Source organism: Plectropomus leopardus, chromosome 8, assembly GCF_008729295.1.
Source record: "Plectropomus leopardus isolate mb chromosome 8, YSFRI_Pleo_2.0, whole genome shotgun sequence".
NCBI classification, from domain to species: domain Eukaryota; kingdom Metazoa; phylum Chordata; class Actinopteri; order Perciformes; family Serranidae; genus Plectropomus; species Plectropomus leopardus.
The window spans coordinates 11,902,496-11,915,768 of NC_056470.1; the positions used below are offsets into that span (position 1 = coordinate 11,902,496).

General features: G+C 37.3%; 1 protein-coding gene across 1 annotated transcript in view; it reads right to left on the minus strand.

Moving 5' to 3' along the window:
- Positions 1–13,273, minus strand: part of cacna1db (calcium channel, voltage-dependent, L type, alpha 1D subunit, b) — a 98,360-nt gene that overhangs the window by 48,548 nt on the left and 36,539 nt on the right. Inside the window, exons 4-6 of the mRNA XM_042491340.1 lie at positions 4,847–4,986; positions 3,165–3,307; positions 247–399 (exon numbers count right to left, since the gene is read on the minus strand). Coding sequence (XP_042347274.1) covers positions 247–399; positions 3,165–3,307; positions 4,847–4,986 — 436 coding nt within the window. The remainder of the gene's footprint in view (positions 1–246; positions 400–3,164; positions 3,308–4,846; positions 4,987–13,273) is intronic.

Consider the following 13,273-nt stretch of genomic DNA (forward strand, 5'->3'; position numbering starts at 1 on the left):
TCAGGGATTAAAACCTGTGTTTATGCTGACATGAGACGTATATGTCTAGCCATACTGTAGGCTGGATGTGGGACTCAATAGAAAGAGGATTTAAAGGGGGCGTGGGGTGGGTGGTGGGGTAGAATATATTGGATGAAATTCACCAGGCTAGACTCATCAACGCTGATACAGTGGTGAAAAAAATCAGACATACCAGAATGATACCAACAATTAAAAACAAAATAAAATGACTCAGCTCTATCATACCTGTTTGTGTAATATAGCATGTGGCATGCATTTTGCCAATGAAGAGCTCCAGGCCAATGATGGCGTAGATGATAATAACAAAGAGGACCAGCAGAGCGATGTGAAGCAGGGGAACCATGGCTTTAATAATGGAGTTTAAAACCACCTGTAAACCTGCAAGCACACACAGAAGCAAAGGTTAGAGGGAACACACAGAAACATTCATGTACACCCAGAGCTTTCCAAATTTTTAAGCTGTCTTTGAGAAAATTAGAACCAGGTTATAGGTTAGAACATAATGTATGCCCAATGCTAAATAAAAATCATATGTGAATAAAACCTATGTGTGGTGCACACCAGAGTAGAAGAACATTAGACTAGAACCAGAATTAGCATTGGGTTTCTTTTTTTTATTAATCAAACAGCTTAGTCCAGAAATTCTGAGTAATTTAAATATAAGAAATAGGAGGCAACTTAAAACTAACAATTTTATTTGTATTACTGATTATTTTCAACAATTGTTTAAACAACTGATAAGCACAAAAAAGAAAACGGACAAATACACACTTATTGAAACACATGCAAGTAATTAAATCTATCAGTTGTTGTAATGGCATTATCTTTATCTCTCAAAACCTTGTGGTATCATTGAATAGGCACAAAAGCCAACAAACCACCTCTGTGGCAACAGCAAACAAGCTGAAATATGACAGCTTAATCAAACTGCACATACCATCTAACAATGACAAATGTTAAACTGGAACAGAAGTGAAAATGTCGTCTCAGCTCAGGTTGTCTTTCCTGGAGGTCCTTTCCTCCCTGAGACCACTAGATGATACATTGCTATGGCAACTCGAAGAATGCAGACACATTAGGGTATCTTCAGGTAAGGTCAAAAACAAACTGAACAGAAATAGTGAAGGAGGCAGTATCTCCTGGTGATAGAGGAACTGGGCAGAACAGCACGGGCTAAGCAGATATTTCTTTGCAGCGGAAGACTTTCACAATTTATCTTTAAATATTTAAGGTAATATTTCTAATCATAGATGCATAACAGATTTCCAGATTAAAATATTTGAAATGTTATGTTATTTCTATTTCTTTTTAGGTAAAATGATTAAATGGCTGATGTTATAACAATCTTCAGTGTTGCGTACAAGGCAAAAATCAATTAAATACATTCAGTGTAGGTTTTCTCAAATTCAGTCTTGTGTTACATTATCTTGTTATGGCAAGTTAAAAAGACTTCTGTGAAAAGAACTGTCATCCACAACAGTATGTATTGACAATGTCCATACAATACTCATCCAGTCTTCAGACTAAGAATTGACCTTCAAAGCACCTTTTAGGTACTTTACTGTACAAGCTCACATAGCAACCTTGCATGTTTTTCATGAAGACTGATGCATGCAACACTTGTTTTCTGTATGAACAAACAATTAAAATAACTTTAAGCTACATAAATAATTATGATCATACACAACAACCAGGCTAGGCTAGTACTACTTAGCTACTTTATTAATTTTACCACGGTGTTCAAACAAACTAACATTCAAGTTATGTCAGCTTAACCTTACTTAGCAGCTAACTGAGGTTTGCTACAGTGAAAGAGAAAAACAAACCCTCCCCGCTAGCTACGTTAGCTTATTGTTGCAAATATAGCAATGGTGTACAAAAACAGATTAATTAAAATATTCTTTTGTTCCCATTTGTTGCTGACTGAAGAAAATTAAAGTTTGGACTCCATTCTCACAAGTGCACCTGTACTAAAATTATACTGATCTGGACTCACTCAGCACACAAATGAGAGGAGTTGTGTTAGCTTTAGCTACAATGGCAGTCTTTGTATGTTTTTAAAAGTGTAGTTTTGTCCTTTAAAGATGTGAGTTTTTTTCTTTTTTACCAAGTAAAGACAGAGGTGCTCCCAGTCTTATTGCTAATGGCTAACATTAATTGGCTAAACTTTGCTAATATTAACTGGTACTAACTACCTACAATGATGCAAACAACAACACAAAGAAATCTTTTCAACAGTTTTTTTACTGAGCTACTCCAATTTTAGTTTATGTATAAATAATATCACCAACCTTTAAACACACTCACTTACAGCTAAGGTTAGAGTCCTGGTTGACATGAATCTTCTGTTTCTTAAAATCAGCCTTCAGAGGGTAGTATTTAGTCATTATCAAACCGCTGCACGTACAGGTGCCTTATTGATATACATAAATTAATTAATTAATTTAAAAGGATTTTTTTACTTCAATATTGTGTTTTAGAATGAAATATAATTAAAAATGTTGTTCGTGATAAGAAATTGAAATATGAACAATTATTATTAGAATTATTATTTATTGCTGGCTGTGGAAATCACGCACCCCACTGTACCCTTATGCTACTGCTAAATGGCCTTCTTTGTCCGTCCGCAGATATTCCGTCCAAGATATTTATTGTTTTTTTTTTTTTTATAAAACTCTGCTTGGGCTGGTTACTTCTTACCTGTGTACACATGTGAAAACAAAAACCATGAGGCCTGTGCTCTCACAATATTTTCTTGATGTTGGTCCTCAGGGTTTGCATTGAACTTAGCAATAAAAAAGCTTTTATATATGCTGCCACTTCTTTTTGGAATAACTCCCTGAAAGACCTGAAATTGTTTGAGCTGATTACTACGGGGACTTAAAGTCGCCTTTAAAGGATTGAGAAAATAGCACTTTTGATCAACATGATTGCTACTCAAATTTTAACTGAAATCAAAAATTGCACGTTTATGTATTTGACTGTTTTTGTGTTGCATGAAACATTTCATATCCAGGGTAGCATTGGAGTTCATAGCTCCACCCAAAATCAACCTGAGTAGGCTGTGTTAAAGTGATTCAAGTCTTTACTTGAGACATGCTCAAAACTGCTTAAGACCTAAAAACAACTCTGTTTTAACTCACTAGGAACTCCAGAGACAAGGCGAAGGGGTCGTAGCACGCGAAAGGCTCGGAGGGCCTTGACATCAAACCCCCCAGGTTTGCCTCCAGACTGGCCGCCAGAGTCAGCATCTTTGGTTATCATCTCCAGAACGACACTGAACAACCTGATGGGGAAGAGGGGAGCAGAAGAGGTTGAGAAAGAGAGAGAATAGAGTAATGATTGAGACGTCATAAAACAGGGAAAATAACAGAAAAACAAGAGACAGAAAGCAACAACAAATACGCAGCCATGCGTCGTCTTTGTACTGCTCCTGTCTACATGCACCTGTGTGTGCAAGTGTGTACTCATGCTCATGGTTTATGTGTGTGCGTCCTGTATGTCTGTGCATATTTACCTTTAGTTTTTCACACCTCAGCTCAGTTTACATTGAAGTCCTACTGGGGCCAGGTGGTCTACTGATAAAACATCACTCTGAGCAAGGCTGTGTGTGTATGTGTGTATGTGTTTGTGCAGACGTGCCCATGTGTGCATATGCAGAGACATTACAGCCATCTATCTCCTGGACATGATGAAAATGATAAGCCGGTGAGCCACACAAATGACAGACAGCCAAATGTTTAGATGCTGGTGCAATTTATATGTGTGTGTGATTTTGTGTCAAAGTTCATGAGAGACTGTATAGGCAATAGCGTGTTTGGTTTAAACTCAAGTGTATCTAAGAAATAATCTAACTGTGTCTCTGTGTGTTTATGCCTTTGATGCTTTGCATATGCACGTACACATGGTTATGTGCCATAGAAATAGAATGAGATTAGAGTGGACATTTCCATTCAAATTAAAGTAGCAGGATGGTCAGAGTGGCAGCCATTTTTATGTGTACCATTGCCACTGCAACTGTTGTATCCTACATGCTAACTTCTTTTAAACAAATCGTTTTGCAGCAAGTCGTGAATTTAGAGAGATAAGATTTTGCAATAACAACCAAATGAACAGTTGAGTGGTACATTTTCCAATAAGCAATGCATTAAGAAATAGGCAATCCGTTACTGTTGAAATGTTACCAAAATTGTTATTTTTGTATTACTTTTGTTGCCATAAATTGCATGTTTGTTGAAAAATGATGCAAACTAATCTTATTGCAGCAGCCTCTGAAGAATGAGTAAGAACCACTTCTCAGCTGAGCGGCAGAGACTGCAGGGATAAATCTTGAGCAGATAAGCATTTTTTCACATGTAAATTGATGAATAAGGGTTTATTTCAGCCAAACCAGAGCTGGTGATTGTTGGAACAGTCGACTAACAAAGTAATCAACAAAACTAACTAAGATTATTATCTTAGATTATTATTTACCTGACTGGTCACCCCAGGTACCACCCCATTATGATTGGCTCTGCCCAGTCAGTTTAACCAGTAAATTATTTTTTTCTTTATAGGTGCAATTCAGTTTTAAACCTGAGAGGCAGTAATGTGCCAGAGTAGTATTTAACCTGACTAATTTCACATACAAATAAATTGATACAAGTGGTGGTTTGGTTTAGTGCCATCAATTGGTAGGTTTGTTTATCTTTTAAACTAAACTATAAAAAGTAATCTAAGTAATCAAAGTTATCACAGTAGTTATGGGACACATGTGCAAACAGTACACAGTTCAATGTCTATTCTACTCTGATTCTGTTTCTATGTGTGCTACCTATGAACTCACCCCACAATGACGATGACAAAGTCCAGCATGTTCCAGCCGTTTCTGACGTAGGAGTTTTGGTGCATGACCAGGCCGTAGGCAATAATCTTCAGAAATGTCTCTATAGTGAAAATGATCAGGAAGGCATATTCTACTGTTTCCTGTGTGGAGTTTGGGAAGGGGGTGGGAGAAAGAGAAGAGAAAAGAAAAGAGAAAAAAAGAAAAGAAAAGAAAAGAAAAGTTTATTCATCCAAGTTCACCCAAACTTTACCAAAGAAATGCACTGTGGGCTAAATATGCATTATGAGGATGCCAAAATAAGAGGTAGCGAGGCAAACAGGTATGAGGCACAACGACAACATTTTCCCTGGTAACCACAACAGTTGGCATGGCAACCAGTTTCCTGTTTTTGTCAAAGCCAGCAGAAAAGTATCTTTTGGATTGACTTTGATCAGATCCACAGCCTCCTGCTGACTTACAATAAGAGCATGTCTTTGACAAAGTGTTAAAAATTGTCTAAGAATACATACATCTTACTTATAATCACACTCTGCTTTGCCACAGTACCCACAGTTTCAATGCCAATTCTGTAGCAAAAAAAACCAAACTGAACATAATACTTAGGCATGGTTTGGCACTGTTAAGAAATGTAGCCTCTGAGATTTGATGTACACATTACTTCTGGATGACATGTTGACTGTTTTACTGGAAATAAAAAAGCATTTGTGAGCCAATGCAGTCTGGTGAAATGAGTTTGTGTCTATCAGCTTATGTGCATTTGTCATGACACCCTTTTTATGTGCAATTAAGCTCAGTGATGCAGCAAGAATAGCAGCAGCAATGCAGGGCTGAATCCACAGAGAAGCAAGATAAATTATGAATTTATGAGATCTGAAATCTACATGTAAGGAGGGATGTGAATCTCATGAGTGGGTGGAGTGACTGTCTGGCTGTAGGTATACTGTTTCTGTGTCATGTCCCATTTTGTGAGTAGCAGCCTCAATATGACACTGGTTTGGTCCAGGTTTCTGATTAAGCAACAAGATCTATATGAAACCATTTTGTATTATAGAAAATACTACTACTACTAATAATAATAATAACAACAATAATAATAATAATTTATAAAAAACTAGGCCACAAGTTGGCTGTTCATTCCATTACGAACTTAAGTAAGTAGTGATCACAAAAGGAAAACTGATTTTATTTACACACACACAGTATATATATATATATATATATATATATATATATACACACACACACAATTTAACATATTCTGTTGTTAAATACATTGGCATACTTTACATGACTTTAAGTTATGATGAGCGTCTTACAGGCCCAGTGTGTATGATTTAATGGGGTTTAGTGCCATCGAGTGGTAAGGATTGCAGATTGCAACCAGCTGAAACTTCTCCTGATTAGAATTCCTTCAGAGTTCATTGTTCAGGAGGTTTTCATTAGGAGATGAATTATGCACAGAGGCCTCTTTTCTCTCCAAAACAAACAGACAATAAACCACAGAAAAAAGCAGTTTCACGTTACAAAGTAGTACAAACTGTTCTGTTCAGCATGTCATCAAACGCCAACCAGGGGACGATTTATCTTCAGAGGTGTCCTCCTCTCCATAACAAATTTACCAGATGATTTAAACCGGTGAAAATATTGAATAAGCATGTTTTTCCGATGCTGTTAGGCTCATCGCTGAGGGGGTGCTACCTAATGGTGGTCAACGTGAAAATGCAAATTCTGCTATCTAGACCCAGTTTTTGGTTTGTCAGTTCTGGGCTACTGTAGAAACATAGCAGTGCAATGTAGCGGGCTGCGTGGATGAGAACCTGCTCCTTATGTAGATATAAATAGCTTATTCTAAGGTCACAAAAACACAGCAATTCTTATTTTTAGGTTACCGTATGGTAAAGTAAACATACTTATCATATAATGTTCTATATCTGCCAAGATGTCCCCCCTAAATCCCACACACCTGACCTTTAAAGTGAGTTCACTTATGCTGGAAGAACACAATACGTGATGATTTTTTCGTTATTTAAAAATGTACATTGTCCTTTTCAAAGCAAGATCCATGGTCTAACTGCAGTATTCAAAGAAAAAAACTTAAACAAGAACTTCATTTTGTAAGCAAAGATACAACTCATGAAATATCTTTTGAGTGCTCAGGTTTTCATCAAGCAGCAGCATTGTGAAACATGTCAAACACTGGCCTTTTATGGAGGGATGTGGGTGGAGAAGACCGGTATGAAATTATAGCCCTCCTGCCTTGGACCATTTTATGATGCATACCGGCAGCAACCCTCCTTATAAACACAGCACAGCAAGTGATGCATTTTACACTCCTAGTTTGGAATAAATTGAACTGGGCTCATAGCATGAGCAGTGATGGTCACACTGGATGAGTGGACAAAGAAACTCAAAAGATGTCACAGTGATACCATTACTGTTTGATTGACAGATGATCTCAGGGAAACACCAAAGCAATGAACACTTTGGAGAATGAACATGTCGCTAAAAGATAAATTTCAAGGCCAAACCCAAACGTCATCCAAGCAATGAAAAAGCTCTTCAGTCATACTGTATATCCTGCTGCATCATCAGCATGTTTCCATGGCAACACTGTGTCTGGCAACGGAAACAGATCCCTGAATTTGGACATTTCCACACACATCTATTTATTGAGCTTACACATTATTCCACTTTCTCACCTCCAATTTCTTTCTCTCTCACAGAAACACCTTTCACTCTCCTACGTACCATTTTTCTCTCCCTTTCTCTCTCTGTCTCTCCCACACACACACTCGCTCTCTTTCTCTCTGTGCATGTCTCTCTCTCTTCGTCTCCCTCAATGCGAAAGGTTAGTGAGTCGGCAGATTTTAAGGCCCATTAAGCTAAGCACTCCTCTTGTTGATTTAAAGGACACAAACACAGAAGGTCCACATGGACAGCGCGCACAAAGACTCACACAGACACATTCATGCCCACTGAAAGACACTGACGACAACAGTTACACGCACACTCAGACTTCACACCCACACACTCAGGCAAGAGACCTGCAGTAGTACACACACTCCTGAAAGGCAGCAAGCCAACCAGACAGACAGTTTCACACAGGGATTATAGACGCTCCTGGCAATGGGGACTCAGCCACAGTTAGGATGTGTAATTAAACAGCAGCCATTGTTAAAACACTTCAGCTTCAGTTTGTTTTTGCAAGTTTTAGCCTAATAACCACATGTATTACCACATATTTAATTCAAATACTGACTATTTATCATTGCCTGGAGAAAAAGTTAAACTTTCAGAATGCATTTTCTTTTCAGTCAGCCACTGGATTTGATTTATTTAAAGATCATTCTGACTTTTAACTTGCTTGAGTTGTGTAATCCATTACAATCAGCATCAAGTGTGCAAACATTTCTAATGATAAAAATAGAAATAAACTATATCTATACAGAACCTCTCATACAAGACATACAGCACAACATTGTTCACAATAAGGGTATTATAAGCACAGAGTCCTGAACATTAACATTTTATTTAGAAAATCAGAGCTAGGTAAAGGCTAGCGCAAAGGGATGAGTTTTTAGCTTTCTTTTAAAAAATATCTGGTGAGCTGGCTTGTCTGATACCCATAAGTGGTGTTTCGGAGCTTTGGGGCGTTATTAACAAAGACTGCATCCCCAATTTTCTTTTGGCTGTTGCTAGGAACCTCCAAAAAACCAGCAGCAGATTATTGCAGTGTTTGTAAAGGTAAATAATTGACAACCATGTTAGTGCCATCTCTCTAGAGATGGCAGTGTTGGTTACCTTTTTACATTTTTGGTGGAACATTTGCAATTGGGGAGGCAAGCACTGTCATCAAGGTTCACTTATGGTATATATTAACATACCTTTTACGTGTACGTCCTTCCTTGTTGTTACTTATTTTGGGTTCTTTTTGTTTTTTATATTGTTTGTTTTGAAGCTGTATATTTTGATTATTTTTGTTCTATGTCTGTCTGTAACTTATGTTGCTGCCTGTCTTGGCCAAGACACTCTAGAAAAAGAGACTTTAGTTCTCAAGAGTTTTTTTATGGTAAAATAAATGTTAAAATTAAAAAAGTAAAATAAAATGGCTAAAAAATGCCATAAAAAATAATAGGCCTAAAAGATGTATGTCAACTGTGTGATTCCACTTTTACTAATAAAAAACCCACAAATATTATTTGATAATCAGTGCCCAAGAGAAAAGAAAAGAACTCACTGGACCCATTAAACCACAGAAAATCTGCAGGCTGTATTTGGCTCAAGCAGAACACTTTTAAGATAATATCACAAAAGCTTGTGTAAAGTAGAAAGGATTGCTACAATTGTGAAGTCAATGGCACTGACGCATGCTACTGCGAGGAGTAAAAAGGTATGGCAAATTAACTCTGACTGGCTGTGTCAGAAAACAGATCAACATCAGGCATGAATGTCTCATGAGAAGGACTATGGACTTTTCCGAGATGCGTCACAAGTCATTTCATTCATTGTAGATCTTTACAACATTCAAAAACTATCATAATTGAAATTATAACTCGCTGTGATGGATTACCAAATTCAAGCAAGAGTCTTCTATTTGATTTTCCTACTATACATACCTTCCTTTGAGGTAGGAAAGACACATTCACAAATTCTAAAACATTTCAGCATGGTTTGCAAAGTATTCATCAGTAATGTAAAATATTCCTTAATCTCAGTGAATGTGCCAAAATATGCAAAATCACTGCTATGGTGCTTTCATACTGCAGAACAGCCCAGATGCTTCGGATGAAACAACTAAACTGTCGTGTAAATATTGATTTTTCTACAATGGCCATGTCTTTGTCTGACTCCTAATTGTTAACTGGCGTAAGCTGAGAGGGGTGCCATTCCAGTAGCCGGGTGATGACCTGTTAAGGTCAACAAGCGCCACGGCTCAATGCTGTTAAACACTGATAAGAGCCTCCGAGGCACACATGAACACACACCTGCCTCCATCCGATTCAACATTCTTGTTCCATCCTGCTGCTGTTTACATAGGTCTGAGATGTCCGCTCCTCTGCTCAGTGAACAGCTGACAAAGACCGAGTATGTGTGTGTGTGTCTGTGTGTCTGGGTGTCTGTGTGTCTGTGTGTGTGTGTGTGTGTGTGTGTGTGTGTGTGTGTGTGTGAAGCTCAGTCAACTGCATTCAGGTTCTGACGCAGACGGGCGTAAGACTGATAATCAACAAAGCTGTGTCTGAAGAATGGAGATTACTGCAGGACAATGGAGATAACAAATAGAGCGGTCACATGATCTTACACAGTGAACCAACACACACATACACACACACACAATAGAAACAATGCATATGGGAGAGTAAGCAATTAAATGAATAGTTTAAAAAACTGCCAGATGTTCAAAAACAAAATCAACAAAAAAAAATAATAATAATAAGGAATATCGAAAATTACTACATTTTTGCAGCTGATCGTTGAATAGTTTCAATTGTTAAATTTTTCTAAAACGCTCCTGAAGCCTTGGTTGTTTCTAACTTTATCTTTTAACTTATTCTCTCTGTTTAAGATATACTGAAGGGCTGCGTTAAAGTTTAAAGATCTGTCGATCAAATTGAGTTTAATTTACACACATTTCATGTTATACATGCATATTTTATATTTCTAATTTCACATACTGGTTTTATACATTGTGTAGTTTTGCATTTTAACATACTTTACACTCTCAGCACATTATACATATTTATAATTTTTGAATAATCACATACAAGTTGTAATTGCTTTTGTTATTACTGTATTTCTATTTTATATTTATATTTTTACATACTATGTGCTGGTACTTAAGCCTCTGGTAGTTAAGCCTCATCCCCACTGCACAAACAAACCCACAAACACCCGCTAACATCAGGCTTTTTAATGAAATAAGAATGCGTACAATCAGCATTCACACCCGGGTCAAATGACTCTGCAGTAGACACATGGGTTTTTCATTGCCTCCGGCTCCGATCAGCATTGATGGGAACACAACACCCAGGTGAATGTGCCAATTTCAGCTCCTTAACCACTGAGATGCAATGATGCATCATCATTAATTACTGTCCAGCACTGTAGCAGCACTGAAACACAGATCCAAATACATCTGCACCGGGTTTGAAAGAGAGACTGAATAAGTAAGAGACATGTAAAAAGAAGAACTCAGCTCAAGTGTTCTTTCTTTGGTTCTTTTTTTTTTTTTTAGATATCCTATAGTTTCCAGTTTCCAAGTATTGGTTTACCATAGGACAGTTCCAATCCTGCTATTTCTCTATAAGTCAGCAAACGATGGAGGCATCTGAAACCTATTTTGAACTTAGTGCCAACAGTTTAGTTTTGTGCTCATGTAACTCCCCTCCTCCCTCAGAGGAGAGTGGATTTAATAGGCAAGTACTAGTCTTGACCCTCTGCCCTATTACAGACCTCATCATGGTAACTTTAATACTCATGGCCATCATGTTATATAATATATATTAAACCCCTTATATTTATCACATCCTCAGTGGATTCCTGGATAGTAAGTGAGTGTAAGAGTGTTAGAGTAACACGTGGCGCTGTGCAACAGACTTAGTGTGGGGCTGAGTGTTGACCAGGAGCTGTAAAGACAGAGATGACAAGAGGCGCCCGAACCCTGTCAACCCTCTTCTCTAAACAACACTTTGTTCTGTTACAGCTGGGGAGAAGCCTGGGAAACACAATGTCCATACTGTTGTCTTTGGATTAGTTTCATGTAAACTGTTTCCCAAAATGATAAATCAGGGGTGTAGTTAAGGCTCCACCTTTTACAGTCCAAAAGCTAAAGTTAAATTAAAAAAAAAACAAAAAACAGAACAAAGGAGAAACGGCATGTACTAGAACCATGTGAAAATAGCACCTGCTCAAGCTCCTGGTCCCCAGTCAAACTACTCCTCCCCTCTCCTCTCATGCTCTCATTTAAACTGATTCAAATATCCAGCCAGCAGCTCAGCAGAAACATTACCAATGTCCAAATTATAGAGGACATGAGATTTTTGTTTGCTTGTTTGTTTGTTTTTGAGAATGTGGAATGTTAGAGGAATGAAGAATGAAGAATGTTAGAAGTCATGTATTGTGCAACAGTCTCTCATAGGCATAGGCTTTCATCTTTTCTGTTCATGCACCTTAAGGCACTGGTTATCATTTTAATGTTTATGCAGTCAAAAAGTACATAGTATTGCTTCTTTTATTTGTGGTTTGTAAATGAAATTTGTTGAAATGATTTCAGTGTGTGTGTAGCATATCCTGAAAAAGATGTTCAGCAGATCCTAAAAATATCGCATTGATACTGAGAACCATAATAATTTCGGTCACTATAATAATGATATGAAAATTTTATACCATTTCATCTTAAGTTCCAACTGTCCTTGTTTCTTGTGTCCAAGCCTTATGAAGACCACCACACTTGAGCATTGTGGTAAACTCCTGCCGTGCTTGTAATACAGCTGTGACAGGAAAAACGTTGCCATGGAAATCGGGCTTGTTTCATGTGTGGGCAGAGACAGACTTGAAGTTGGAATACTCAAGACAACCGCCTGCAGTAGCGCATACCCGGTGGGATAAAAAGGTGTTTACACTGATGCGCTCGAAAAAATGCTGTTCAGTCCTTTGACTTGAACATTGAAAAAAAAAACATTTTAAATCTATTAAAGCCCTCAAATCTGAACAGCACACATTAAAAGTAAGTCAACATGTGTTCAATACCCTTAAAGTTAACATTTGGTTTGACTATGAGGATACAGTTCCAGTATTTTTTTTTTTTGTTTTGTTTTGGGTTTTTTTTGTTTAACAATTTAAAATAGTTCTTTTTTTTTCAAGTAGTCAGGATCTGAAGAAAATTTACTTTGTAGGCTTGTCAGTAACTATTTGTAAACATATATGCTGGTAAAAGTGAAAATAAAAGCCAGTGCCAGACTCATTCTCCTTTGGCATTTTGGCTCTCTATATTAAAGTTTTTTCTTTTTATTTATTGTTTTTCAATAATATTGCACAAAACAAACAAACCTCTATACACATATAGACATGCACACAAAGTATAATAATAGTAATAGTGCATTGCAATTGAATCAACAAGAAGGGGAAAAAAGAGGGGGATTAAAAGAAAGTCTATAAAACACAGAATAAATAAATTAAATTAAAAAAAATTTAAAAGGTGACGGATGCAATCTTAATTTCATATAACTGAAGTGATATACACTATATACACATATATAAACACATTTATAGTGCTGTCTCCCACTGTGTCTTTGTGATGTCTGCTGCTTACGGTCTGGCACCTGGTCACTACCTTCTTCACTACCTTCTAATAAAGCCCAGACCTCACCTGAGCACTGCGGGGGTACACACCCATAAGTGTTGTGAACACAGAAAATAAGAATATAAGAA